The sequence below is a fragment of the Lagopus leucura genome, unplaced genomic scaffold, assembly GCF_019238085.1.
Source record: "Lagopus leucura isolate 7727_CA_CO unplaced genomic scaffold, USGS_WTPT01 Super-Scaffold_100009, whole genome shotgun sequence".
NCBI classification, from domain to species: Eukaryota; Metazoa; Chordata; class Aves; order Galliformes; family Phasianidae; genus Lagopus; species Lagopus leucura.
Genome location: NW_024962266.1, coordinates 22,723,121 through 22,747,839, shown reverse-complemented (window position 1 = coordinate 22,747,839; position 24,719 = coordinate 22,723,121). Strand labels below are relative to the sequence as shown.

Here is a 24,719-nt window from a genome sequence, read left to right as displayed (position 1 = left end):
CTGCTATGTGAGTTGAAATTAGGCTGACAGATTGTGAGCAAAGGCTGTGGTACCACGAACAATAGCCTATTGAGCATGAGGAACTTGTTGAATTGGTTACCAGAGGCATTAGTGTTAGGTCCAGCCTATTTAGCATCTGGAAGACAGAGAAGAAATACTGTGCTAATGGAAAGTACAAATGATACTGAACTGCACATGGCTGCAGGTGACTGCAGCAGCTGAGATGTATTGTGCAGGAACCTAGTAAGGAGCAGTTCCAAAGGCAAAAGGCAATAAAGCGTTGTTGGGAGTCTGTGGGAAATCCTTCACACAGTGTTGCAGCTGCTGCTGGGTTTGAGTTGAGTATGTAGCTCTCCCAGCGCAGACTGGGACCAGCTTTTCACCATCAGAGTTTTCACTGACCAGTTCTAGTTCAGGAATTCCCTGGGCTTATTCAAAAAGCTAGCTCTGATTGAGCAACCTGTCCCTGGAACAGTTTAGATCAGTTTGATATTAAAACAGAAGCTGAGATGTGTGATAGGTCAGAAATCAAGATCTCCTTTTGCTCTGTTTTTTATTTATTCACTCAATCTTTTAGTTTTCCATGGCTTGCAGTTGAAATTCTTGATGGTCTTTGAACTTAAGTAAAAACATTCAGACTTAAATTTTATTTGGAAATCTTTCCATCAGATTTTGTCTGCTGTTTTGTGCTGCAGGTAACTTGCACTGTGTGGGGGGTTATTGTGATCACTGGAGGCTTTTACACCTTGTAGTTTACAAGCAGGACATTTTCTGTGAATGAAGCCTGTATTCATGCAGCCTTCTGCCTTCATGTTAGAGGATCTATCAGCACTGCACAGACCACTTGAGTTGCCATGACTCTGGGTGCCTATGCATTAAGCTATGTCCAGAGAGGGCTTGTGACCCGTGACCTGAAGAGTGGCCTGTTCCTATTCTTGTTTCCCTGTGACCCTATGTGAGGTAACTGGAATCCAACCTATGCTGCTGCACAGCTCGGACCACCCAGCTGTACTCTCACTGCCCTTCCTCAACAGGAGGGGAAGAAAATAAGATGGAAAAAATCTCATGGCTTGAGATGAGGACAGGGAGGTCAGCTAGCAATTACCATCAAAGGCAAAACAGAGTCGATGAGGAGAAAACTTTTAAATTTATTGCGAATTAAAATAGGGTTGGATAGTCAGCGAGAGACAAATTAAGTGCCACCTTTCCCCAGCCCTCCCTCTTTCCCAGGATCCTTCATTCCTGCCCCCACAGTGAGTGGCACAGGGGCCCAGAGAAGGACAAGTTCTCAGTTTCCAGCAGCCCCTCTGTGCTCTGTTGTTATCCTGGCACATTTCCCTGATCTGGAGTGCGTCCTGTCCAGGCAGCAGGGCCTTCAGGAAACAGCCCCCTGCTCCAGTGTGTTCCCTGCACGGGCTGCAGGTTGTCTGGCCCTCGGCACCTGGAGCACCAATCGCTGCCTCCTCCCCTGGCTGTGGTGCTTGCAGGGCTGCTCCTTATCTGTTCCCTCAGAGTATGTGCCATGTTTTGCCCCTTGAGCACTCCTTCACCCCCAGCATTGCTGAGAGGCCTGGCCGTATGCTGAGGAGGGGCCATGGGAGCAGGCCCAGCATCTCCTCACCACAGTCCCTGCACAGCAGGTGATGTTATCTGTGTTTGCAAAAGAGATTCTTGTTGCACAGCGTAGCTTTTTCTCCCCTCTCCCCCCCTCCCCAAAATTTCTAATTCCGAATGTTTCAGGCAAGTGGTTAGGAACAGATTGTTAGCATGAAGAGGTTTTCTGAAGTGGGAATCGGTGAGAAGAATCTTCCTCTGAAAAGGAGGCTGTGGGCAGGAAAGTAGACGATAACATTAAAAATAGGAAAAGTTGAAAGTGCTCGCTGTTCATCTGGTAAAGCCAGTAACAATTTAATGAAGAAATTCTGCAAATGTATTGGTGAACAGATTTGAATGTTATTTACTGCTTCACCCCAAAGCAGCTGATGATCCAAATTTTCCTACTTCTACTCATGTTTAGTAGCTTGCTACTGATGATCAGCTATATTGACTGAGGTGAGACTTGCTGAGGAGGAAGTTGTTTATTTTCAATGATGTTATAAGTAACTTTTTGAACAGCATATATCCAACTTGGGAATATATATTTAAATCAACAAATATATCTGAAATCAGAGAAACAGACTGGGTCATCTTATAGTGCTAGTTTGTTTTACGGGCATAAACTGTAAGAGAGCGAAGTTCAAATTATAAGGTGTGATAGGATGATATTTGTTTTGGATGAGGAAAATGTGAAGTCTTGTTTCTGAATTAGTGTTTTTGTAGTTCCCTGTGAAGCAGACAGCCTAAACCCTGTATTAGGTATCCTAGAACACTTCAAAGGAAAAATGCCAATTTTGCAATTTAAAAGAAGTTAGCAAGTTTTTTTAGTGCTGAACTTCACTTCTATAGACTGTGTGTTGCTTGCTGAATAATGCTGTGGGGGCAATTTGGCTTGACTACATTTAAAGTTTTTATTCCATGAAATTCACCAGGGAAAAGATGAAGGGTTGTAGCCTCATTCTTTTTGTGGAAGGAGGTGATACTGTTCCCACCTTGTAAAGAAGTATTAAGATGGTTTTTGAATAATGGAAAATGTAAAGTCCTTGCCATCTGAGGGAAGAGTGGGACAGACAGAGGTGCCAGGTGGAAGTCTGAGGCTTTCAGAGGTGCTCTAACATGAGCAGCAAATGGAAGGAAAGAAATCCACGCGCAAGGGACCTGAAAGAATTTTAGAGATTTTTTTTTCCACAAAGTGGGAAAATAAAGTGAATATAAACATCCTACTATCATTTTTATTAATTGAAAGAATCAAAGAAGAAGTCAATTTGAATAATAAAAGCCCTTGCAGTTGTCTTTTTGGTGTATTCAGGTATATTTTGTTTACTGGTATGTGTGAGGTTGCTCTGAAAGTAATGCCTCGTAATTTATTGTGTTGGCCCATGACATCAGAAGTAAATGTTGGTGGTATGGCAGAAGGGGTTGAACCTGCTCACTGATATTCCTTTATGTTTTGTTGCCGTGTGGCAGATGGCAGAGGAGGTTCAGCCTGACAAAATGGTGTCTGACATGGGAGTGCATAGCAGGCAAGGGGTGTCATTGAGTTCCTCTGTGAGGAAAAAATGGACCCACTGAAATTTGTTGACACTTGCTGAATATTTGTGGAAACCCATAGCTGTGAGTGCAGTGAGGTGGTGGGTGGTGCGCTTCAGCAGTGGCTACAGCAACATGGAATACAACCCACGTTGTGGATGGTCACACAGATTTTCACAAACATAGAATGCAGTTCTTGTTCATTGTTGTTGGAGACTAGATAGAAAAGTACTGTTTTGTAGTTGAGAATTTGCTCTGTCAAATAGTTATTTTGCTCTTTGTAGCTGTTGAATTTTGTGGAAATAAACTACTTTATTTTATTTTACTCTGCGACCATAATTCAGTCATTTAAAAATAATTTTGTTCTATTGTAAAGCCCCTTACATATGCGATATACATTTTAAACATCAAAGTTAATTTTTTCAAAACTTTTCTGTTTGTAGTTCTTATTCTTATCCATTTATTAAAATCCATTATAAAAATGCATTATTTTTCAAATGCTTTTTATAGGTAACCTTGGAAGAGTGGACTACATCACAGAATTTGAGTATGACCTTTTCATCAGACCAGATACCTGTAACCCACGCTTTCGAGTTTGGTTCAACTTCACTGTTGAAAATGTAAAAGAATCACAGGTAAGTACATACTAATTTAAATAGTATGACAGCTTTAAACATTGCTTACCCCAGAATATCTTATATTTTCTTTCTAAAAAAAAAAAAAGATGCTGTCCAGAGTTTGTAACTATCAATTTGTTGTAAAATATGTTTCTGTCCTTTGAATTTTGATAAGTAAAAGCAATTAGCATCCTGACTGGACATCACTGTTTTTTCTGCTGTCTAAAAAAGGTAATCATTACAAAGACAGCATAAGAATTGCCACCTAATATTATTTGTATTAATAATGGCTGATGTATACTAATATATAAACGTTCATCTGATCTATGTATGAAAACTAGGTCCATCATATGCGTTCAAGTCTTAGCACTCAAGCCTTCATTTAAAACATCTAGAACAATGAGCTAGCATTCCAAACAGATATTACTGTTGTGTCCTGTAACAGAAGAGAGGTAGTCTTCTTATGTGGGCCCTGTGGAAAGCGTTTATCTTCAAATGTGAAAGAACTTGATAGGAAACTCCTTCATCTACTTTTAAATAACATATATTTTCATTAAAAAATGAAACCAGGACAACAAAAACATGATGAACAACTGGAGCAAGTAAGTATTTTTGTTAGTTTAAAACAAATGAAAATAAAGTCTTTATTTTCACACTGACAAGTCAACAAAGATTTATTTTCACTTTCCACATGTTCCTCGCGTCTTATTCTGGTATTTTATTGTTTATCACAATCAGACTGATTTTTCACCTAATGGGGTGAAAAACCCCATACTTAGTAAGAGAAAAGCTGGAGAATCTTGATACTTGTATTCCTATGAGGCTAATATCTTTATATCCACTGCTGTACTATTCCTGTTACAACTAGAAATCATGAAATTGTTTGTTTATCAATTGAAATGTTTGCTTATCAGCCTGATAGTTTATCAGACAGGCCCTTTCCCCTGCTGTGCCTTAGTCAACTATGATCAAATTATATAGTCATGAGATGAATGAGAATCTGTCTCAAGGAGGCAAAGAGATCAGGTAGAAAGATACAATATATATCTAGTGCTTGCAGGATATTTGTTTTCATGGTTGTCTACATGAAAGAGAACGGTTTCACTATTAAGTTTGACTTGTGAGGTCTGTTTTTATAATGTGTCTTCCTATAATCTTTTTTTCATCTCTCCAATTTCCGTTGAAATGAGACCTGTATGAACGTAATCTAGTCTGGAACCTTATTTAGGTCTTTGTGCTAGCAGACATGGGCAGTATTAGTCATTGCATCTCAGCTATATTAAATGAATTCTAGAAATTGCTATTTCAAATGTTCTGTGTAACCTGGTTTGTACATTTTGATTATTTTTATTGCTGTAAAATAACAAAAACCATCCCATGCCATAGCGCTTAGAACTGCTGTACTAATGTGCAAGTAACTTCTATCTCTTTACTGGCAGAAGCACATATCTTAACTCTATCTAAGTAATTGTATAAATTATACTTAGTGTTGCTGTAACATATAGATAATGTGGTAGATAGACAGATCTTTGTGTTAACACATCTCAGGTCTGGTCTCAGCCATTTAGATGAGGTTACTAAATTTACTAATTTTTCATATTATGTAGATTCAGTTTCCTTCTTACTGTTCCTTTTCATTGTTTAAAAATCTTAACTTGTTTACTTAAATTTAAAATAAAAAGGAGAATTTTTATGCGGTAAGAATCTCTTCAGCCTTGCTTAATATTTCACACTAAAGCTTTTATTCATAATGAAATTTATTTCAAATTTATCATGAGAAAACAAGCAACTTCCTTTCACTATCTGGCTTAGCAATCATCCATTACATCTTCTGTTGCATCAGACGTTGACATCTAACAGTGGCAAACTGATAAAAAGTGAGTGAAAAAGGCAAGGTAGAAAGGCAAGAATGGTACAAACACTGTATTTTTCATTTATTTTCCAATTCAACTACAAGAAAGCAGTGATTTTTACAGTATGTTTAGTGCACTGTGGTATATTATGAATCTAGAGAGACATATGAGGAGAAACCTTGGAGATATTCTTGTCAATCTCACTGTCCATGTGTTGTTCTGCTTTTTATAGTGCAATTTTTGTCTTAAGCCACGGATCTTTCACCACTTGTGTTTGGAAACCTTTCCATGGATTCCTCTCACTAATACCATTGCTTGATATTTAGTCTCAAACTTTTCTCTATTTAATCTCTTCATTCTTGGTTGTAATTCTGCTTAGTAACTTCTCCTGATACAAAAAATCCTCTTCATCTTTGACTAACATGTACATTTGTTTATCACATTCTTCAGCATTTATCTCATATCCTAGCTATCATGTTTGGTTCTTTCTGTCCTGTATCTGACAGATCACCTCAGCTTAAAGTATTTTTCTGCTTGGGGACTTTTGGGCTTTCATAAGTGAATCTTTCCAACCCTTTGATAATTATCCTAGTTTCCTAGGGAAACAAGTCTTATATGATCACACAGTCACAGTTACACTTGCTAGCCCAGATTTTTGTGTGGTTAATGATCTTTCTCCACTCCCTTCTCTCTCAATAGCTTTTTAACTCTTAGCCAGTTTCAACCCGACTAGACAAGAATTCCAGTAGATTTCAGGAAAGTAAACAGCCAGATGGGCAAAAGACCCCATTAGTGTTCCTGCTGGCAGAAAGGCTGTAGTATGAGATCATTTCTTATTGAACATCAGAGAATCCACAGAGGAGGATTCTCTGCACAGGAAAAAGTACTCATTGGAATTTGCATAGGTAAGATAGCAGAGAATCCAACCATGAAATCCAAATCCTTAGCACTTAACGGTTTTACTTCTTGCAGAACTTCTTTTATAATTATTCCTGTTTCTGCAATATTTTCTTCATAATATGGAACTGGCATTTAACAGCCAATTCTGAGTTCACTATCATGCCAGCTTACAGAGAAGAGATTCTGGTCCCTTTGCTCTGTTGCTCTCTGAGTATAGACAGCTGAAAACTGCAGCAGCCTTTTGTTACTTAGTCACTATGGAAACCCATACCTAATTTGTTGTTCGCTATCATACATAAGTCTTTTTCAGAGTGATTGCTTCCTTTCTTATGTTACACATATGTTAGTTCCCTGTTGTACTTCACTAACAGGGGCGGGTAAAAGAACTGTTATGTAGCATGAGAGCCAGAATCTTTTCAGAATTACTTTTAGAAATTTATGATAAATTTATTTGATGCTTTTTGCTGTATTACATTAGAACCAGTATAAATTTTCTTTCATGGGGAAACTGGTAATCAAACTCCTTTATAACTTGGACTTTCAATATCATACGTCATTTTGTTAGGCAAATCTTCTGTTTTGTTTTTAGCTAGGAAAAATAAAGTAGCTAATGGTTCACATTTATGGGTAGAAAGAACCGTTACATAATATGCCTGTGAGGTGTAAAATTTGGCCTTCTGGCCTCCCCATATGGTTTCTGACTTGCAAGTCAGTTGGTCTGATAAGATCTGAATGGTGGATTCCTTTAGTAATTTGTTCAATGAGTTCAATTAACACCGATATGGGAACGAACAACAAAAAAAAACCCCACAACTGATGTGTTCTATGTAAGGACTGTCATCATGCTATGATTACATTTACAATAACCTTGAAAAGGGGAATGAAGAAAATAGGATTTTCTGTAGAACACCCATTCTGATGGGCAAAGCCACCAATTTCTCTAATTATACATCTATCATAGGCTACCGTCTATTTCTGGACAATGCTCTTTATTGGGTAAGGTTTTTTTTCCCCATTAATAATTTTAACCATGGCCTCTACAACGCCGTGATTTTGCTAACCTTCTTTGTGAAACTGAAAACAGGATGAACAAATGTCACATCTAGTTTGCATTTCAAGTATTTTAAATAGACAGTGCTTCAGATGCACGATTGCTTCTGAGCTAGAATGTCATTAAAGGTGTTAGAAGCAACAGTGATTAATTTGAGAACTAAGGAAAAAAAAAAGAAATTTGTGTACATGTGATAAATTATATATTAAAAAAAAGAACTTGCAAGAATACCTCAGAAGATTTTACAGGTGATTAGTAATTATTTCGTTCTGGGGCCATGCCTAGGAATTCTAGTTAAAGTGTTGACCATCAGTGTTCCAGATACAGTAGCCACACTAGGGAAAGATTATCTCTGTACTGGCAAATTTACTTCTGCTGAGTTTGAGAAGAGATAAGTGTTGAATGCAGCAAAGTGATGAAAAGATGAAAAATGTCTTTGAGGTTATTAACTACCGTAAAGAACAGCAGCCATATTATACCAGTGCACGTTTAGGCTATATAATCTATTTTGTATGTGTATGTACTCTAAACTCTGCTGACGAATCGTGCTCAGAAGTGATATTTTCACTGAGATTAAAAAAAGAATTTCCAACATAAGGGGTTTCCTAATAGTGCCAAATTTTGTTCAGTAAGTGTTGATAAATACTTTAGGAGTTCTCCATCATAAAGATACTGACAAAACATATTGAGAAGGATAGAGAAAAAAATTGGATATTTGGCAAAGGATTTGATCATTATCTATAGTTAGGAAGTAAATCAAGGTTAAAATCAAAGAATCAAATGTTATTTACTTAGAAGGCATTCTCCCTGTTCTAATTCAGTTGCAGCTGGATTGAGAATAGAATATTGAATCAACTTTTTTTGTTTTTCTTATGTGTTTCTATGGAGCAGGGCAAAAGGTAACTTAATTTTCTTTAGAAGTTAGACAGGATGCCAAGTTAAGACAGATAGTAAATTTGGACATCACAAGTTCACAGATCTTAGTAATAGTTTATTCTCCCTCCCCCACAAAGTAATTTAAAATAAGAATAAAAAAACCCACCACAAAACAACAGTAACCAAACAAACTGCAGTGTGTACAATCTTTATTTTTTCATTCTGTTTTCAGTATATATTCATCACTGGCACTAGGCTTTTCAGTTTTCTCCGGTCTCTATTACTGTCCTAATACAACTTGGAGATCATTATTGGAGATGTTTTTTTCAATATATATCTGCATGCCTTTAAAGCATGAGACAGGCTATTTCGAGTGCATTTTGACATCTTTTAAGTAACTGCATTTAATACAGGGTAAGCAAACTATATTTTTATAATACAGATGCCATTCAGCTTAGGGGGGGGGAGGGGAAGGAATAACAGAGCCAGATCCATGATGCAAATTTTGTAAGATCTTATAGGACTGTAGCATGTGATAATATGGATCCATTACAGCTGTTATGAGAAGGGCTTGAATTATCTGGAATGTGTATTAGATTGTTTCGAATTATATTTCGAAGGAGCCTCAGAACTTCTAAAAAGTAGTTTCACCAATCTCTTCATTAGAAAGCATTTTAATATTAATATGTATTAATGTGTGAGTTCATTATTGTAAGTTGCATAAGTGTATTATATGTATTAATATGTAAGTTGAAAGAACAAAGTGCTTAGGGTTAGATGGTATGTATAGTAGTAATTGAAGTAATTATTTACTGAATAAGCCACATGAAATGTTAATTAAATAAGAAATGAAACAATGACATTGGAAATAGATTGTATGTTCATCTCAACATTAAAAAAAGAAAATCAATTGAACATACTGCAGCTCTGAAGAAAAATAGTTTTTCCATTTTTGAAACATGTGCCTACGTTGGTCATGTATAAAATCAGATTTGTAAATGATGGTTCTTCCAAGCTGGAATCCTTTCAAGTATGCATAAATTTATTTTGGATCAATAGTTTTTGTTGTGCTCATAATAGGTTGAGGGTGCATGTGAAGCTTTAGTAAGTTCAGTACAGTATGCATGTCCCTGAAATCATCCAAAATTGTCATGATGTGACATCTTCTGAAAAGTTACGGAGTTTAGTAAATCCAGACAATATTCAGTAAAACAACTGCTGTCCAGATGAAATTTTCTTTTGGCATGACAGTGTTAAATTCATAAACTTTTCCAGGTATCACAAAGAAAATTCTAGATGCCAGTATTTTTTAATTATTGCAAGCAAACTGTGTGTTTGAGATATTACTCTGGTTTATGCTTACAGGTGACTAATGGCCAGGTGTGTTTAATTTCCTTTTTATGATGGCATCTGTCACTCTGAATGTCAAAAATGTTATAAATGACATAAACAAAATCAGCATTATGTCGATCTTGATGTCAGCGATGTGACATGCTTATTTTCTTTCATTTGAAAAAACTTTATGATTAAATACCTCCTTTTTTATTTCCAGTGTTAATTTTCCTTCATGCAAATCTGTTTTAATTCTATTTTTATAAATGGAAAGTGTTTGTGTTACGGTCATCACTGCAATATTTTAAGGGGACTTGTAAGAAAGATGGAGAGAAACTTTGTATAAAGGCACATAATGATAGGACAAGGAATAATGCTTTCAAATTAAAAAATAGTAAATACAGATTTGTTATATGGAAGAATTATTATTTTTTCCTTATGACAGTAGTAAAATCCTGAAACAGGTTTATTCAAAGGTTATTCAAAGAAGCTATGTGTTTCATCCTAGGAAATGCTGAAGACAAGGCTGGATGGGGCTTTGGGCAACCTGTTCTCATGAAAGATGTCCCTGCCCGTAGCAGGGGAATCAGACTAGATGATCTTTAAACATTGTTTCCAGACCAAATCATTCTACAGTTCTACAAAGTGAAACTAGTGCTGAAAAATCATTTTCATTTTTCTGCCAAGGAAGTCTAAGCAAGGAATGATATTTTGTAGGACACGGTTAGCTTAGAAATAGTTTGGAAAGAGCAGTGAAGCAACCAGTGCTATGGCAGGTGATTGAGTGTATTAAGCATATGCCTCTAAGAAATCCTCTACTCTGCGTTTAAGTGTTAGAGATGAAACAAGAGAGCTAGATCCTGCAACCCATTTCCCTCATCATTGTTTTATGCTACCTGTGATTTTAACACGTGAGCCCAGTGTTGGGTCATTGTGCCAAGTGTCTTTGCGTTTCTGATACAATAAATGGGGGGAAAATCAGAAAAAAACTTGAATTTTGTGTTGTGAGAAGTAGTAAATCCTTCACTACAGTGAGCACTAATAGCCTCCATCAGAATAATAAGTACTACAGAATAATAAGAATAAAGCAGTACCATCACTGCGTTTTGTTGGAAAGAGTGTGTATTTGGGAGACCCATTTAGTGTGGATTCACTCACCGTTCACCAACCAGCAACTCATTTTTAGTCCAAGTATTTCACACATTTTTTTCAGTAAATTTGGTGGAAATCCAGTCATGACTCAGGGCTTGTGAATTCAAATCATATTGCTCTTGGATTGCACAAGAAAACCACGAGCAACTGGTCCTACTCTTAGCTGAAGTAGTCTGACTCACTAAATAATGGGAACTTCTTCAAAGCACATAGTGACAAGGACTACAGCTCTGGAATGTGGGTCTGGAACTGCTCTGGAAAGCTGAGGGGCATTTGTCTAATAATGAAAAATGATGGAAAAGCAGCCCACTTGTTCTTGCTGTGTTCTGCCCTGTATCACTGATTCTCATCCATCTTCCCTCTTACAGCATTGTTGTCTTGTCATTTTTGTGGATGTTAGAAGTGGAATCATACTCATGTAGCAAGTCAAGTTAAGGATACTTCTAGTCTGGTATCTTATTCTGGACATTGTCCAGTTGATGCTTAAAATACTATTACGAAGTAGGAAAATATAGAGTAATCCTCATTTTAAACATCTCTGTCAGCAGTATAGGCAGAACTGATCTGTGTGCCAGGAAAGCAGGAAAATTCTGATTACCTGCTGACCAGCCTGATGGATATTCATCATGCTGTGTGTTGTGATACCACAGAGTTCTCACCCTTCTAACCGATCAGAAGTCACCAGAAGTTGCCTCCAGATTACTTTGAGCTGGGGCAGGTGGATCCTGTGAAATATTTCATGTCTGTCTAACTTAACTATATATTTTGTAACTTCAAGCAATATTTCTACAGGTTAATTACATGGTTTATATAAAGACTAATTTCTTTTTTAAACATGCTGGTTAATATCATTTTTTTTCCCATTATGAGAAATAATGGATCAGGTATTTTGTTCTATTGATATATTTCTTATAAACACACAATTGATTTGTCAAATTCCGGAGACAGTAAGTTTTAAGTTATACAACTTAAAAAAAAAAAAAAAAACAACAACAAAAAAAACCAAAAAACATGCAGGGAGGAAAGAAAACAAATAGCCTCTGGTATTATAGCTATTATTTATTTTTACATTAACTGAAACTGGAAGTTACCTCTGCACATTATAGGTGACCAAGGTATTACAATAAGTATAATTAAAGCAGTTTTTTCTGAAGCCAAAAATCCTTAAATCTTCCTTTGAAGAAACTGTGTGAAATCTTTTTATGGGGGGAAAAAAAATCAAATTTTTTCTTTGGGAAATTATGAAGAATAGCGGTGGATTTATGTACTGGCTCTCCCCCCCAAAGAGAACCACTGGGTATTTAGTACTTAACATGGTATCACCAACTGATTATAATGGTTGTGTAGAGTTGTGCTGGTGTAAGACCTGGCCTGTAAGCCTTAAATAGCCAATGTCTGCTTATACACGCCTGCTCATGATGGCTCTGATAATTTTTTTTGCAAATTGAGAAGCTCTATGGAAGCTTCTAATTTTCATACTAGTGCTACTGTGATGAACTGCAGCTCATTACTGTAAACTGATGGCAGCTGTTAATAGTATTACAGGCAGACACTTTTTATTTAAGGGAAACATTAGCCAGTAACTGGTAGGTTTCTGACACAGTATTACATAAAGCTTCCTGTTAGGAAGGAGAGCAAAGAGAAATGGATTTGAACCCATTAGTATCAGAATTACGTGTCAAAAAGCTAGAGCAGAGTTCAATTTATTTCTGCAATAAAGTGTAAGCTAGAGATTGACTTGACAATTATTTTACCTTACATTGCTCTGGTTGTTCTGAGATGACTATTCCAACATCAAATCATCTTGTTTGGACATCTTTTACTAGATAACGTGCTAGTCTAAATATGCATTATGTTATGTTGTAGCTAAAACTCGGAAGGCTTTTCAAGAAGAAATGAGTTTTTTATTACTGTTTTTACCAAAGAATGCATATACAGTGGAATGTATTCAGTGTAGATTTAAAACAACTGCAAGTGTTTCTGTGAAATCTGATGAATGTTGCTGACTATAGTTTACATTGTCATGGAAAAGATAATCTTTCTGAAGCTTTTAGTAGATTGGTATAAGCAATATAAATAATCTGCCCCAAACTTTTGTTTTCTCTAAGCCTGCTACTGTATGAGATTACTGCTTCTGCTTGCTGTTTTCCCTAATAAGTTTCCAATGTAAATGACAACAAATTAACCACATTCTTACTATAATTTTTTAATGTGAGAAGGATGTTCTTATCAATATTCTTGGGTGTTATATGTTTAGCTTCTAACACTGAACTCTAACACTGAAGACCATGAGTTCAAACCCTTAAATTTGCACATTTTAATGGGCTTTTCTTGGAATGTTGAATCTATTTCTCCCACAGTGAAATGGTGATTCTCTACACAGTGCTTCTAGTTGTATAGAGTATTTTCTGTTTTGTGGAGGCTTGTTTAGTGTGCTCATGCAACCCTCTGAAAACTCATGTGAAGCTTCACACACAGGATTATTATTTTTGTGCACTGAGGTATGGTTTCTCCCTGCAGAATTTACACACTTTAGTGCACAACTGTCAGGAGTGATGCAGAAAGTAGAATGTTGCTTACACTGCATCATTTCGTGTGTTTGTATTCTGTGCAGTTCTGTGGGCAAAACTAATCCCAATGCTTGAGGACTACAGAATATTGTGGGATTTGTGGTAGGACGTGTTTGCTCCTTAAAATTTGATACTGAGTTCCGTATGTTAGATTAGAGTTGCCTCAATAGCCAGATTAAACAGAATATCCTTCCAGCAGGCGTGTGGAATGGCAATTCCATGGGTTTGGAATAGCCAGGATTCTAGTATAATAGCTGTTCCCTGTGGGCTGTGTCCTCCCTATGGCTGCAGAAGGAGAAAACAAGTTTCTGTGAAGCAGAGGCTAATACAGCTTCCTACCTAAGTAAACCGTTATTTTACGTGAATTCTAGCTGTTTTTACCACGAAACTTATTTGAGTAATATATATTTATTTTATTGATTTAAAGTCTGCTAACTATAAAAGCTTGCAGAAAGAGACTGTATGCATGGAGGAAAAGAATTTCTTTTTGCCAAGAATATCTCATGCATAAATACAAATGAATATTTTAAATGTAAATGTTTGGTTAGATTAGTCTTCAGAGACGCATATTGATTTCTGTTGTTACCCTTCAGTGAGATTTAATGTAGATTACCAGGAAATCCTTTCCAAGCACATACTGGAAGAAAGAAAAAGGAAAATATTTCCTTGACAGTCAGTGAAAAGAGAGTAAATATTAACAAATTAACTGTGTTTACTCCATCATCCCTACTGGGAGTGTCTTTCAGCTTTTTAAAAAATTACTCATTTGATGCTTATCGCATAGAGGTTCAAATTGTGGTTGATGTGCTTGGAAGAAGGTTTTCCAATTCATAGCTCAGTGAAAACAAAGCTTCAACGTTCTTGATTTTTCTTTCTTACTCTAGACGTAGAGTTGTGGCTCTCTCACTGTAGCAGTAGAAATAATGTAAAAGTTTGTAGTTGAGACTATTGTAACGTGCAGTAATTTGGATCTACTGGTATTGGAGATCAAGTTCAGCACTAAAGTATGTTCTATTCAGTTCTCTAATAAGCCTTGTATTCAGAAATTTTTGAGTGTTTCAGTGTGTTTGATAACTAGGGATTATAGTAATTTTACACTTCAGTGCTTAAATACACAAACTGTTGAAGAAATAAGATACTTTTTCCATATTTTTTTCTTCTTTGTTATTTAGATGTTACAAAGTAGTTGAACAATTCAATTAGTCAGAAGAGGAACTCAATCGTTTCCCTCCACAATTTGTATAATTTTTTTATCTATCTATAAGAAAGTACCATTTTTAAGTCAGTCACTTTTAGTTTTCAAATACTTACTAGAAGATTTGAGACTCAGGAAATATTCTGTGATCATTTGGATAGAACTTTGCAAACTGCATCTGGCAAAGCAGGGATTTTCCCCCTCTTGTCAAATTGGAAGTTTTAGGTAAAGACATTTGAATTAAAAGAAAACCCAGACAGTTACAAGGAGTCTTAATATTATCTTTCAATTCTTATTTCTGCTTGTTATGGGCATTGTGTAGTTGGGTCATTTAGTTTGCAAGTAATCCATAGAATTTTATATAAGAAATGCAATCATTCATACGTGAGCTTAAGAGCTATAAATATATGATGCAACAGGTACAAACAGTATCCCACATGAGAAAACAAGTAAGAAAAAGCTATAACAAGCAAATGCAGTCTGTTGTATTTCTATTGGTACTGATTGTGTGAGTAGAAATTGAAGTTATTTTAAAGCTTACGTAGTGTTTTTGGATTGACAGTGTTGTTAGCTTTAAGTGTTGCACCTTGATATTTATTATCATCTACATCAACAGATCCTAACAAATCATAAGACAGCTATGAAGTGCAACTATTTTGGCTTTCTTGACAGTGCTATTGCTAACCTTCCTTCTTTTCTTGCAAATGGTTTCAAAACTATTAATATCATGTCACTTAAAGGACTGTCAATGATGCAGGAGAGAGATGACACTGCAGCACTCCTGTACATTACTGCATTGTAATAAGGTTAAATCAGATGTCCTATGCTCCACATTGCTTATTGTATAGAATAACAAATATTCAGACTTGTTAACAAAACTCTGCTTCTGTTATTTCAAAGGAACAGCGATGCTTGTAGTTGTATAGGGATAGCTGTAAAGTTACAAATATGAAAATTAAGCATCTATGGATTTGTATGTTCTCAAAACATTTGGGAGCATTTGGAATTTGGCTTTTATTACAATCTCTCTCAGATGTACTTGAGGAAACAAAGCAGAAAGACTTAGGAAAAATATTAGTCTTTGTGATAGAACTGGCTTTATAAAAAGTCAGCCAAGCAGAGGCTTTTAACATAATTTTCTCCTGACTTAAAACAATCTGAATTTTATCACTTTATCAAACTGCATTCCTTTGCATGAAGTATGTGCAGGAGATACTTTGAATTTGCATTTTCATTAGATTTAGCATTCAGCACCTAATGCCATAAATTTGTTTTTGAAACTCTTTAATTCCCCTGAGTGTTCCAACATATTGAATGCTATTTGCTTTGTATTATGTTGGCAGCAAATCTGCAGTGAAAATGCTGTCAATATATATTCATAGCTAACATTGTTAACTAAAAGCAATATTGTTTTTCTATTGTAAGCTGTCACAAATGTTTGGCACCCTGTTGTGCAAGCCAAAAATATGTCAAAGAAAGGAATGAACATTTCTGAAGGAAAGTGCAGTGATAGTGTCAAATTTTCTGCATTGAAATACTTTTCTGTTTGTACAGACCTTTACATTACTATAAAACACAGTTTTTAAGAATTCTAAGGTTAGGATATTGTGAGAGCATGCATGCTGTTAGAGATATTATGTGACATGATAGGAGCACAGTAAATGAGACAGCTATTTCAATTTCCAATGCAGTACTAATCGAGCTGTGAATTCTGTTCTATTAAACAGATTATTTTATTAAAGATTTACTATTTATGGAAAATGAATGAAACTTTAAAAATACGTTCAGGTATAGTTATTTTTATTCTTGATCAAGTGTATAATTAACTGCAAAGTTTTTAAACATTTCTCTAGGAGTTATCCTTACCTTTGTGTAAATTACACTGATTTGTTTATTAGTTTTTTTTCATCAAGAATTCATTCTCTTCTAAAGAAACCGGTGTATTTTTGTGTCTGCATGCACCTCTTGCCTAGGAACATCTCAGAACAAAATACTTCTGTGGGTAGTAATAGATGTAAGAATAAAAAGAATAATCTGTCCACCACACAAATAGCTGTGGTAATGCTGATAAATAATAAATGCCTATAAGTTAAAATAGGACAAATTGAAATCTCTTGTGCTACTCTTGCAAATATTTTAAGACAAAGTTCTTTTGACGTTCTTTTTCAATGTAAATTGAACTGCTAAGATAGTAAAAAAAAAAAAAAAAAGTGCAATAAAGATTGCTTGCCATTAGGTATATTACAATCGTTATCAGCATAGAATTCAGCTAATAACAGGGAAGAACACTGAAAAATGAAAACTTCAACCCTGTGTGTGTCTCTCACTGAGCTATCAGAGCTTTACAAAGATGCAGATTTTCTAGTAGTCTCATCTGCCAAAGGTAACTTTTCTTCCATATTTACCAAGGTGAAAGATTAACCCACAGCTATCCTCAAAGAGTCTCATTTTGTGATTCCTTTCGTCAGCCCTTAGAAACCAGTGTCATTTTTGGAATTTACGTAATCATAAGGTCATGTATTTGGGAAATGTGTTTGGGAGAACCTTAGCACAGTCAATGTTCAATGAAGTGTTCAAAAAAAATCCCTTATATATTCTAGTCTGCTGCTCAAGTACAATCCTTGGTAAGTCTGGTTGACCACTTCTTTACACCCAGCAGTATATTGGTGATACATACTAATGTGCATTGTCTTTATAATGCTGGCATGTGTCCCAATACACTGATCTAGCTACATGCCGCCAATAATAATTTAGTTATTCCTTTCAGCTGATTTTACCAGTCTGCTTTATAGTAATCTCTGCTTTCTTATGCCGTTTACCAGGGGAACTTCTACCACAAGTGATTTCACAAAATCTCTGTTATGGAATCACGATTTTCACACATTCTCTGAGAATGACAAAATATAAAAAGTTTCCAATGACTTCAAGTGAGATTAATAAAATGCAATCAGTATGTTGGAAAATTGGCCATTGTATTTGCTTGCACAATCTTCTATACAGTCACTAATGTACTTTCAAATATTGCAGAGAATTCAGAGATTCCTGGGGTGATAATGGAACAATATGTGACAGTAGCATAATTGTGGTGTACGCAGCAAATATTTAAACATCAGGAGGCATTTGAAGTAAATATCTTTAATGCTGTTTTGCTTTTTAGTCTCCCTTAAAAAAAGTTAGGAGAGATTTTCTCAACCTGTTTAGAGCCCACCTTTCTGGGATCATGTTTCTACGTTCATTTTGAGAAGACTATCACCCACCCATAACTTTAATACTTCAAGATAAGAACGTTCATCAGTAATAACTTTTTCCTCTTAGAAACTGTCTACACAATAGATGCAGTAATGTGAGACATAAATTAGAGAAATAACAGAAACATAAAGGCACATACTGATGGCTTCCTTTACAACTGGTGCCTGTGACGTAGTCATACAAACTTCTATGAGAAAGACAATACTTACTGTTCACTTTCCAGGGAAAATCATAGGCTTTAACCACTTCAAAATATTTTTTGTCCAGGTGTAATCTTGACATGGACTGAGGGGACAACTGCATCTGTGTGGGGAGACTCGCAGTACTTCCTAGAATAGTGTAGGTGACATGTCAACAAATGAGGTTGGCCAGTGCAAATGAGGATGACAAAAATCAGAGCCATGAGCATGTGGCATTGTGTGAAGTAAAATACACACTGAGTGTGCCATCTCTAGTAAATTAATTTTGTTTATTGTAACAGCCAGCACTGTATAACTTGGAGCCAAAACTAGGGCTTATTCACTTACAGACAGCATCCACTTCATAGACAAAGGAATAGTAGGTTCTGTTTTTTCACAAAAACAAAGTCATTAGCAGTAAAAAAAAGACACCGATCTATGATTAAGTAGACTATAACTTTGCATAGCTACTTTCATTACTGCATCAAGAATGTTAAAAAAATCTAGGAAATATTTTCATTTTTAAGAATTATACAGCAGTTGGAAAATGAAATTAGGGCTGAGAGACTTCAGAAAGTGAGAAGTAGATTGTTTTCAATCATTCAGCACCTTGGTTTATCACGTCTAATGAATATGCTTGTGTACTATAGTAGTCAAGAGATAGTAACAGAAGCAGGCATTTCTGACTGTCACATATTCTGTTTTAATTAGGTTACATCTTTTACCTGACTTTTCCACTAATGTCCAAATTATTGACTATACTGAAAAACAGTGTTTTGTATCTTAGAATTTGTTCCATCAAATAATGTTATTGTGCACTTAGTACTTGTTATAGCTTCCATTGAAATGAATGGGAGCCATTATTTTTTTGTGCAACCTGCATACTTATTGTTCAGGATCATTTTCATTGCTTTATTTGTTTTACTGTTTTGTTAGATAAAAATCTGATGCTGTACCAAGAATGAAATGTGTACAACAAGCTACTGTGAACAAGTCTGTTTCTACAGCATTTGTTCTTTGTCTGTCACCCTTGCATGACAAAAATACAATATTTCTATTTGATACTGTTCAGTTTAGCCTTTATAAATGATGGCCTGTTGCCAGTGTCTGTTTGGAGAAGCGATGGTGCAGAAATGAGCAAGACACTTTTAAACTTTTTCTGGTAGTTAGATTTATGCTTACCTGTTGAGGTATTTATATGAAGACTTCTCTGTGATGAGTTACCCTCTTTTTCTACTAGAAGGAATGACTCAGAATTATCCTGTGGGTGGCTGTTGCTGCAGTGGAACATGAAGACTAAGAAATTAATAAAGTAAATATGAAAGACAGTAAATATAGACCAAAACATCCTCATTTACTGCTGGAAATCAGAAAGGAACAGTATTAAGGTACATAGATGAAACAAACTAGCACTTATCCACAGTGAAATCTATAAAATGTCTTCGATTGCTCAAGGGATCTTTAGATATAGCATTATTTTCTCTATCTTATGGATGACTTGACCACCTCCGCTATGAATTTTTCATGATTTTCCTGACCCAGCAGCTCTTGCCTGTGGAGAGAGTAATACAGTATTGATTTGGGTGTTGGGTTTCTGCCTTTTTTTGCCACAACAGGATTTTTGTAGACTAGAAACCTCAATCCCTGATTACTCGTTAGAGACTTGAACAACTTTTCTTAGATTTGGAATGTAAAATCACTTAGCTACATTGTCATTGGTAGCCTTTGTAGTGGAATTTCATCTCATCTTGATAAATTGTGTTGTTGTTATTAAACTTTCCTAATTGAATCGGCACTACTAGGCCTTCAGATTGAAAAGCTACTGTTGTCTGTTTAACAATTAGTGTATTTGCAGCAGAATTATGCTGGTGATTGTGATTAGTTAGAAGCACACTGAAAAACAGTAGAATAAGTAGGGGTCTGTCCTCCTGCATTCATCCTGGCATTGATGTCTTAGTGACTTATTTTCTGTGCCTCTCAAGCATATTAGAACATTGAAAAGAGGCCACGATGTTGCTATTTCTCATTTAAACTGTTTTTTTTTTTTTTTTTTTTAAATAAAAAATCCATATCTTACATCCTCTGAAAACTTACTCGCAGGATTGCCATGGAAACAAGATTTTGAAAAGGGACTTAACTGAAATTTAGCAGCAGTTTTTATTTCTTTGTGATTCATACTTCATAAAAATGCAAATGTCAGACTAATACATGGTTTACCTTAATATTTTATACTACCATTTAGCCTTAATTGGTCTAATGTTTTTCTTAATTAAATTTTGAGCATCTTTGAATCATTTTGAAATTGTACTGTGGACCTATCAAGCTTTAAATTTTGACTGTGTGACAAACATTTAAGACATTGTCATAGAGGAAAATCAATCATTTCAACCTGTAATCACAAGCACAACGAAAGAAGATCTAAAGAGCCTTTTGTCCTTCTGGGAAATTTCTTTTCCTTTGTAATCTTCATTTCTAGTGAAGTATACAGCAAAAAGCATCATTTGTTTCTTTTTCACTTTACTCCATTATACAATGGATTATTGGATAGATTTTGTTGTTCTCTTAAATAAAGTCTTTATTTATATATATCTTAGGAGGGATATTCTGATTATCCAAAGTCAAAGCTTGTACTTTGGTATACACTCATATCAACAGGTGTAAATATGCTACACAACCTGAACATTTTCATTAAAAATGAAGATCAGGACCATTAGAGTGGACAATCTGATAAAGACTGAAATGCAGTGTTGATGTAGAAAGGCAAGCTGATGTGCTTTTGCTTTCAGTGTGTCCTACACTGAAAGAATACTGCAGTACAGACTGAATATGGCTTCAAAATTGTTTAATTTTAGCTGGCTTACAAAGACAGAAAGGTAGAAATGCATTATGTTAGAAGACAGTTGCTGCTGTATCTCATATTCCTAAAGAAATACACTGTTGCTTTTGAGGATGTGTACATAGTCCTTTAAATAATGCCACAAAAGTGTTTTGAGATTTAATCTTTTTGAAAATTTAGATATCAGAAGTTTTACTGCAATGTCTTTTTTAAATGAAGAGGATTCTGGGCTACTGTTAAGGATTCTGCTTGTTTGCAAAAAGTTACGAAGCCAGCTATTTTCCTTATTCTCTTTTGGCTATTACAGACTTAAATATTTATATGAATCTTATGAATAAATACACTTTTTTTTTAACATTGTCATGATATATTTACACAAGCAAAATTCCAAAATTTATGGAAGGTGAAAATCAGTTCCTTTAGTTCTTTATTTTATACTTGTGTATTGTCCACACAAAGTAACTTACACAGTGTTGTAGCTACACTAGTTCTTCACTGGTGGCATAAGAATTGGTTCATTACTTCAGTAAAACAGCCACTTAAAGCCAGTGTCTTTTCTATGCTATGCAACCTTAAGAGTTTGTATTACTAGTAATAGAAATTTTAACAAATTCACAAATGCACTCACTCAGAAATTGCTTGCGTAGTACTTATGGACAACAGATGCTACAATATTGAACTGTAAATAAACAACATTTCCTTTTCTCTTTGTATTTTAATGTGTTTTGAATGTATCAACCAAGTGGAAGATTCATGTAGAATTGTTTTACTGAAGAAAAGAGAAGTGTAGTCACATTAAATGCAGGAATACAGGAAAGCTTTTTCCTAATTGATGTAAATCTTATATTAAGAAACTTTCTCTAGTAATTTACATCCCTTATCTTAGTTTAGATTTGCATTACACCTAGTCAAGATTTACAAATGTGCATTCTCCTCTCTCTACAAACACCTTGTTGGGATTAGAAGGGTTATACATGTATGCTGAATGATGAGAGTCAAATTGTATTTGAAGCTAGATTTTATGCTAATTTTCACTGAGATTAAGCAGCATTAAATATTTATAATAACCTGCTGTGAAAGAGGTAAGTTTTCCTATCAGACAATGGTTGCATGAATTTGACCACTCAGTAGGCTCTGTGGAAAAATGTTTTAGGTATATTTGTAATGTTTAGTGCAAGCGAAAGATAAGTGCATTTATTCTGAAGTTGTCCATTGTTAAAATACATGAACACGTCAAGCAAACATATCATCACTGTCTATGCTACAACTGCATTTAAAAGCTCAGAAGCATGTTGGTCATGTTCCCAGGGCTGCCCACTCAGATTTAGATGAGTGTGTATAAAAGCTTTCTGTTGTAAACACAGCAAGTCCTACAGTCTGAGCAGTGTGTTTGCCCATTTTTACATGCTCAGCTTATGTACATCCTTTTTAGGATTAATGCCTGACATTCGAGACTAGTTGTATTTACCACAATGAAAGATAAAATTCTTCAATATTCAGACACAAGTGTGCATTTGCAGGAATAGTAGTAGAGAACCAAACTAAACATACTGACAACTAATCAAATCTGACTTTTGTACTGAAACAAGCAAATAGTATTGTTCAGCAGTGTATCTATGGACACCGTTGCTAGCATATTAATATCACACCTAATTGACACCATTCCTATTTATGCTTTGAGCATGGTACTACTTGCAACATTCACTTTTCTTTTTTAAGTCCTTGTTTCGGCAAAGTTGAGGCACGTTCTTCCAAGTTCCTGTTTTACTTAAGATGCATATCGGCAAACTTTTTTTAAAATGTAATTGACATGACATGACATTAAACACATGACTGTGTTTAACAATTAGTCTTGAGTTCCTCATCTTGTAGTCCTGGAGTGAATTCAGAATATGCATTTGCCCATAAAAGAGCAAATGATCAGATTCAGCGCTTGTTATCACATGTAAAACTGGAAAGGAGCATAATTGTTTCACTTTCCTATTTCCTCATAGGTGTGCATTCAGTTAGTAGTACATAATATATTAACTTACACAGTTTCATTTCCACTTTGCTTTTTAAGAAGAAACTGAGGGGTAAAGAAAAGTTAATGACAAGATTGTGATCTCTTTCTGAAAGGCACACTTCTAATTTGCACTTTGCTAATTTTCACATCAGGGCAGAAAACACATTTCTGATAGATTTTAGTAACTGCACGTTATGCAGAAAAAAAGTTCTCAACATGGGAAAACAGGACATTTTGGCTTCGGGTGCTCGTGTGATTCCTACATACATTCGTGGTATAATGGAACAGCTGTAAGCAACAGGATATGCAAAGATGTCTCCAATCTGTAGAGTTATTAAAACAAATAGACACTAATTATTGCTACCTTTTATTTTAAAATTTGTATTACTAAGTCAAAAATAGCGTGGGCATTGTCCTAAAAAGTGTCATCACCAATTTGATGTGCTTTTTCTATTTTGATTCAAAGTATAAGGAAAACTAAATGCAGTTCAACCAGCATGTTGCTTGATATAATTTTTATTTCTGTGGGATTGTTTTTCTTGTCCCTAGAGAAATCAAGCATTATTGGGTTTGGATATCCAGGCCTGTTTGCAGGGGCTTATTGAATGGATAGCAGTTGCTTTGCCTCCATGAGGGATTCCACTTGTCAACAGCAGGATCATAAAAAAAAAAAAAAAAAAAAGTGCAGAAGTTCTGCACTTCTTTGCAGGAATGTTGTGTTGCTGCTGAATGAAAAACGGCAAACTTATGTGACTGCAGACTGAGTTGATAGACATTGATGAAAAGAGCTGTAACTATAGAGAAGAATGTCATATCAATTCATACCAAGCTGATTCAAGTCAAATGGAATGGTAAACAGGAAGTGGTGCAAGAGAAGATTTTGATTTTAAAAGGTTAAGGTTTGAGTATGCAGGGAGAGTAGGACGTAGTAAGAACTTAGGGGTCAGTAGCCGGTCATCCTTTGACTGTCCTTCCTCCTCCTTCTGATATACAGTAGTAACACAATAATGGATGTGAAAGGAGCTTCTAACTTAGAGAGTTCAGTGCTCTGTTCTATCAAACAGTGCTATTGCGCTCTTTGTATCTCTTGTAGTTTCCATAGAGAGAAACAGCAGTCATTACTTTCAGTGCATCCTATGTATTCCTATTCGTGCTGATAGCATCAAATCATTTTAACGTGTATCTTTTAATGAAAGTAGGAATTAAACTTAGAGTGACTTGTATTTCTAAATGTTGCAGTGATTAAAGGTGTTACCACATTAATGAAAACAAGATGTTTTACCAAAAAAAGCTGAAGACTCTATCTGAAAGCAGTACATTTTATTTTGTAAGTGCTCTTATAGTCACATGAGTCTGCTAGTTCAAGTTTCTGTGTGTGCTTTTAAAGGTTCACATAAAATAGTAGATGTAGATTTTTAGTTTCTTAAGCTTGTTTAGAGCACTAGAATTCTACTTGAAGGGAGAATGCAGAGCCAGGACTATACTTCAGTTTGATCAATACATTCATTCTTCCATTAATATCAACTCTGGTTTCAATATTATGAGACATAAATAAAATATCAATGCACATAATTTGTGACCTCATATTTTCCTTGGGTAGCCCCAGAGCAATAAAGCATTGGTAAAAATAAAGCTGTAAGCATGGCTGCTGCAGAAGGATAACTTCAGATTAGTATTGAGCAGGAACTGTATCAAATATGGGAAATCTGTGTAATGTGGTTCTTTTCTCATAATAGTAGGTTTAAGTTCAGTTCTGCATGAATCCTGAGACCACACAA

General features: G+C 35.4%; 1 protein-coding gene across 1 annotated transcript in view; it reads left to right on the top strand.

Annotated features, from left to right (window-relative positions):
- AGBL4 (AGBL carboxypeptidase 4) overlaps positions 1-24,719 on the top strand; it is an 849,283-nt gene that overhangs the window by 40,140 nt on the left and 784,424 nt on the right. Inside the window, exon 3 of the mRNA XM_042873634.1 lies at positions 3,637-3,761. Coding sequence (XP_042729568.1) covers positions 3,637-3,761 — 125 coding nt within the window. The remainder of the gene's footprint in view (positions 1-3,636; positions 3,762-24,719) is intronic.